The sequence below is a fragment of the Marmota flaviventris genome, chromosome 10 (genome assembly GCF_047511675.1).
Source record: "Marmota flaviventris isolate mMarFla1 chromosome 10, mMarFla1.hap1, whole genome shotgun sequence".
NCBI classification, from domain to species: Eukaryota; Metazoa; Chordata; class Mammalia; order Rodentia; family Sciuridae; genus Marmota; species Marmota flaviventris.
This window is the reverse complement of record NC_092507.1, coordinates 116290120-116295191: the sequence shown is the minus strand read 5'-3', so window position 1 is coordinate 116295191 and position 5072 is coordinate 116290120. Positions and strand designations below refer to the sequence as shown.

Sequence of the window (5072 nt, the reverse complement as noted above, 5' to 3'; positions counted from 1 at the left end):
GAACTTTGAGTGTATTACTCAAGTGGCTGCATGCCCCAAAGAGCCAGCCCTGGATACATGATCCACACACTCAGTAGATGACACTGTTTCAGAGGATAATCATAGGGGCTTCTGAAAAAGGAAATAAAGTAACCAGTGATGTCAGAGATATGAATGAGGTGGAGTCGGGGTGGGGCAGGGAAGACGACACATGGGGGATAATTCAAAGTTATTACAATAAGAGAAAATACTTAAGATCCTGAGTTCCATACTCAGCAATAAAAGAAGTACCCCTTGTGGTAAGGGACTTTTCAGAGTCACATGTGACTTGTTCCTTAGCAGTTGAACTAGGGGAAGATGACCAGGATGGAAATTGTGACAGTGAGAGAAGTTAGAACACTGGGCACAGAGTCAGAATAGCAGGGGAAAGGGGAAACAGAGTAGGTGATCAGGGTTTTGGGAGGGAGCAGATTGTCTTTGTTTCAGGCAGAAAAGTTTTGTCTTTTGGTTGAATAAGGAAGTCAGAAGAGTGGTCTGTGGGGAGGTTTATTTAGAACAGAAATCAAAGGACGACTTCTCTGAGAGAAAGAAGTAGCATCTGCAAGGGCCATGCTGTTTCTGCTACTCCCCTTGCTTACTGCTCTCTTCCAAGGAGGTGACAGTGGTAAGAACCGGGGCATCTGACCAGTTCGTGTGTGTGTGTGTGTGTGTGTGTGTGTGTGGTGATGGTAGTTTCCCCTGCACACACCTGGAGAGAACGAGTGCCAAGCTGGCCTCATTCTGCATGTTCTTACTGAAGCCCTCTGTGCTCTCATGGAGGCTGTTGGTAGAGCATGGGACCCTGGGGGGCAGCAGATGTCAGCTAAGGTAACGGTGGCTCTCCACTTTTCCAGATTCTGAGTTTTCCCATGGGGGCACCTACTTTCTCAAGTCTCTCTCTCCCAATGTCACATTTCTCCCCATTCTATCTATTCTTTTGCCACAGGGTTTGAGGAGTCTATCTCCTACCATCTCATGCAAACCTCATCCTTTCACAACCATTCCTGGGTACATGTGGGCTCAGGCTGGTTGGGGGAGCTGCAGACTCACAGATGGAACAGCAGCTCTAATACCATCATTTACCTGTATCCCTGGTCCAGGGGCAACTTCAGTAACAAGGAGTTGATGGATGTGGAAAGGTTGTTCCAGTTATACTTCAATGAACATCAGGACTTTTATATTTCTCAATTAATGTTTAAAGGTGAGTTCCCTTTCATTGTTGGGGAGAATAAAGGGATGAGGGTGGGGCATCTCAGGGAACTTTTATTCCTCAGGGAAACAGCCTTCTCTGCTCTGAAACTTATTCTACTGTCTTCAGCATAAAACTGCAATCACACTCTGGGCACGTACAATAAACAACCAGATAAAAACGTCTGTTTTTACCACTTATTAACTGTTCTCTTATTGGCTGCAGGGCTGTGTTTTACTAACTCACCTCAGAGGCAGCCTGCGGCCACTCTCCCTAATCTACAATCAGGTACCTTCAGCTTCCTCACTTGTTGGGTGACTCCTTAAAGGGTGATTTTCTCTCCCATTTAATCTCTTCAGTCATCCTTGTGTAAACTGTCAGAGTGACCATGGATACAATCTCCCAGATGGCAGCTGGCTGTTTGTTAGAGTCTCAGCTCTCTCACATTAAGGCTTTTCTCCCCCACACCATCACTATCACTTTCAAACAATTCCCTCCCCTCCTGATATCATCTTTTCCTCCACCTCTAGCTCCTACCAGTGGCCTTTCTGTGAACCTCTGATCAGACCACACTTGGGTTCTTTCTCTTAAACTCCCCAAACCCCCTTCTGCTTGTGTTTTCTTTTGCCTCCACTCATTCCATTTTCTCCATTTTTTTTTTCCTTTTCTCCTCTAATTCTTTACTCTTCTTCCCCAGATCCCTTTGATCTGCAGGTGACAGTAGGCTGTGAACTGCATTCTGGGAAGGGCTTCCTAGGCTTCAAGCAGGTAGCTATCCAAGGACATGACTTCATGAGCTTCCAGAATGAAACATTCTTACCATCTCCAAAGGGTGGAGAAAAGGCCCAGAAAGCCTGCAAACTGCTCAATTTCAATGAAGCCTACACACAGAGGTTATATAGGCTCCTCAGTGACACCTGCCCGCGTTTCACCTTGGGTCTTCTAGATGCAGGGAAGGCTCATCTCCAGCAACTAGGTCAGTCTTGTGCCCAATCTTCAAGAATTTTTCAATTTTAAAGTCAAATTCAGGATAAAAAGAGAAAAGGATAATGTGTGACCTTTCCAGATTGGGAAACGTGTGTCTCTGTAGACTTATGGGGAGTTCTAAATTTCTAAATCTTTGTTACAGTCTGTGTCTGGATGTCCTTTCTGTTGTTTGCAGTGAAGCCTGAGGCCTGGCTGTCCAGTGGTCCCAGTCCTGGGCCTGGCCGTCTGCTCCTGGTGTGCCATGTGTCTGGCTTCTACCCAAAGCCCGTGTGGGTGATGTGGATGCGAGGGGAGCAGGAGCAGCAGGGCACTCAGAGAGGTGACATTCTGCCTAATGCAGATGGGACGTGGTATCTCCGAGCAACCCTGGATGTGGCAGCTGGGGAGGCGGCTGGCCTGGCCTGCAGGGTGAAGCACAGCAGCCTAGGAGGGCAGGACCTCGTCCTCCACTGGGGTGGTAAGAGTGGGACCCTGGCTGGAGATGGGGGGATATCTTCTAGGAGAGCATGAGGACAAGGCAAAAAATTGGGATTTACAAATTCCAGACCTAAAAAGAAGAAAAATATGTAATTCAAAGAATGGATAAGTTTAAAATGAGGGATCTGTAGATGCAGATTGAAACATCATCCTGGTGTCCACTTGAATCTGCAGCACCTCAGAGTGCCCTGGGCTTGATCCTCTTTGCCGTGATAGTGGCCCTGGCTCTTCTGACAGGTCTTGGATTTTGGTTTAGAAAACGCTGGTGAGTTCTTTGTATCCATCTATTCTGTTCATTCCTTCTCCCCAATGGTCTTCCCTTCTTCTTTTTTTTTTGACTTTTTCCTCACTTTTCCTTCTCCTCCTGGCCACATTTCTATTTTCTCCTCAGTTCTCACCTCCACCTTATGAAGGTCTGTTATATTTTTGTTCACTTAGGACACACTGTGAAGCTCCCTGAAGTTCTGGCCCTCTGAAGTGAGGACCCAGTCTACATCTGAACACCACAGGGTGATGACATCACTTCTACTCTCCTTGTTAAAACTTTGCAATTCATTTCTGCTCCGTGATCATTTACCAATATATGCTCAATGTAATCTTGCAGGATTTGTTGTTCTGACCTGGCTTCTGTGGCTTCAACTCTGAATGGAACAGGATGTTAGCAGTGTCAGCCAGGATGAATAAAATGGATCATCAGATGCATTTCAGCTGTCACATCCTCCAGGGGTCCTTCCTTGATCCACAGTGGGAAGCCATCTCCCCTCCATCTGAGCATCCCCAGATTTCAACTGTGCCCCTTACTGCCTAGCATCTGTGGCAGGTGTGTAGGTTCATTTCTTCTTTTAAAAGTTTGAGAGCAAAGCACATGCTTTTTGAGTATCTGTATCCCTGGTGAAATGTTTGGCCTGAATATAACATGCTATCAAAATAAAACCTGTGTTGATTATGTAAGATTTGTAGGTTTTGTTGTTGTTGTTTGTTTTACATTTTTAATTCTCTGCCTTCTTTGTACCTTTGTTGAAGTTGAAATATTTGATGCTCTTCTTGTTAAAACTCTTGCTTTGCCAGGAGATTTGATGCATTCCAGTTCTGCGTTTTTTTTTTCCTGAGTCTCTGAGGAGAAACATAGTTTTGCCTCTTACCTTTTCTGTTATTTGATTTTAGGAAAATATTAGCATAAAACTATTGTTCCAAGTGCTCTAAACCAAAAGAGCAGGGAAGAATGAAGGTCCTCCATATTCAGGGTCATTTATGGTTAAGTAGTAGATTCATTACATTGGAGTGTTGGTAGAAATATAGACTCTGTGGCCTGGTCTCAGACTTACTGAATTTCAGTTTTCATTTCAACAAAATCATCAGATGATTCACAGATATATTAAAGGTTGAGAGGAGACGCACCTCAGTGTAGTGATTCCTGAAATATGGCCCATATGCATCACTGAAGAGGGAATCAAGAATGAACAAAGTGCTGCCCTTAGGATTGAAGTAGATCCAGGTGAGTAAGGTGCATTCTCGAAGTTATGTTCTCTACAGCTCCTGCTGCAAACACTGTTAGTGAACACTGAGCCATGCTCCTAGGGTAAATAGGTGGGTAGTTTTCTTTGAGTTTCTTTTCAGAATATTTTTGTTAACTAATGAATACATAACCTTGTTTTTTGTGTATTTTGTTTAGTAATTTTATTTAATATATATTTATAAGTAATTCATAGTTTGCAGTATTTCTTTGAACAAAAGCATCATCAGAGAAGTGTTTAACAATTTCCTGTCCCTGATTAATGTGATCCCAATTTTTCTAGGCTTTCAACCTTCCAACAATGCTGTCTACCATACCCCCCAAAAATCTGTTGTTATCTCAAGAAACCCCAAAGTTAGTTGTTTGTCTAGCGTTATCACAGAATTATAGTTGTCACTTTAAAAAGTAACTTCACCCACTGATCAACAATTTTATCTTTCTTTTTCCATGGTATTGCATTGTTCATTACCATTGAACTCTCAGACAACAGCATTATAACTATAACAAAAGCTGATCTAAAATACTTTATTCCTCTGTTATTCACATCACAGCCTTCTTCAGTTTATGAACACTAGATAACATGTTAGAGATGTGTTTGGGGCCATTTAAATTGACAATATCAGTAACAAAGAGCACAAACTATGAAAAATGTGGCACTCACTAGGCCACACAGGATGCTCATCCTATAGTGAGAAGTAAAACCTGAAGACATTTTTTTTTTTTACTTTCATACGAAAGTTCTTCATTTAACTCCCATTTTGCACCACTTTGTACATATCTATGAATGATTGCAAAAGCACTGTGAGTACTTAATTTGAAGTGATAAAAGTTTTCACAGGTAGACAAATGAGAAATTCAGAAATCCTGACTAATGGGGATTGACTAATG

General features: G+C 42.9%; 1 protein-coding gene across 4 annotated transcripts; it reads left to right on the top strand.

Annotated features, from left to right (window-relative positions):
- Positions 1-286: 286 nt before the first annotated feature.
- Positions 287-3622, top strand: LOC114079113 (T-cell surface glycoprotein CD1a-like). Of its 4 annotated transcripts, none has more exons than XM_071618283.1 (8): positions 287-643; positions 965-1219; positions 1433-1495; positions 1905-2183; positions 2535-2651; positions 2846-2936; positions 3110-3181; positions 3276-3622. In XM_071618283.1, the coding sequence occupies exons 1-7, from the start codon at positions 589-591 to the stop codon at positions 3129-3131; spliced, it is 882 nt and encodes a 293-aa protein (XP_071474384.1). In that variant the 5' UTR covers positions 287-588; the 3' UTR covers positions 3132-3181; positions 3276-3622. The 4 variants fall into 4 exon arrangements, with proteins under 4 accessions (XP_071474384.1, XP_027776037.2, XP_027776035.2 ...); XM_027920234.3 differs by having other exon boundaries at positions 288-643; positions 2370-2651; XM_027920236.3 differs by lacking the exon at positions 2846-2936 and having other exon boundaries at positions 2370-2651.
- The last annotated feature ends 1450 nt before the right edge of the window (positions 3623-5072 follow it).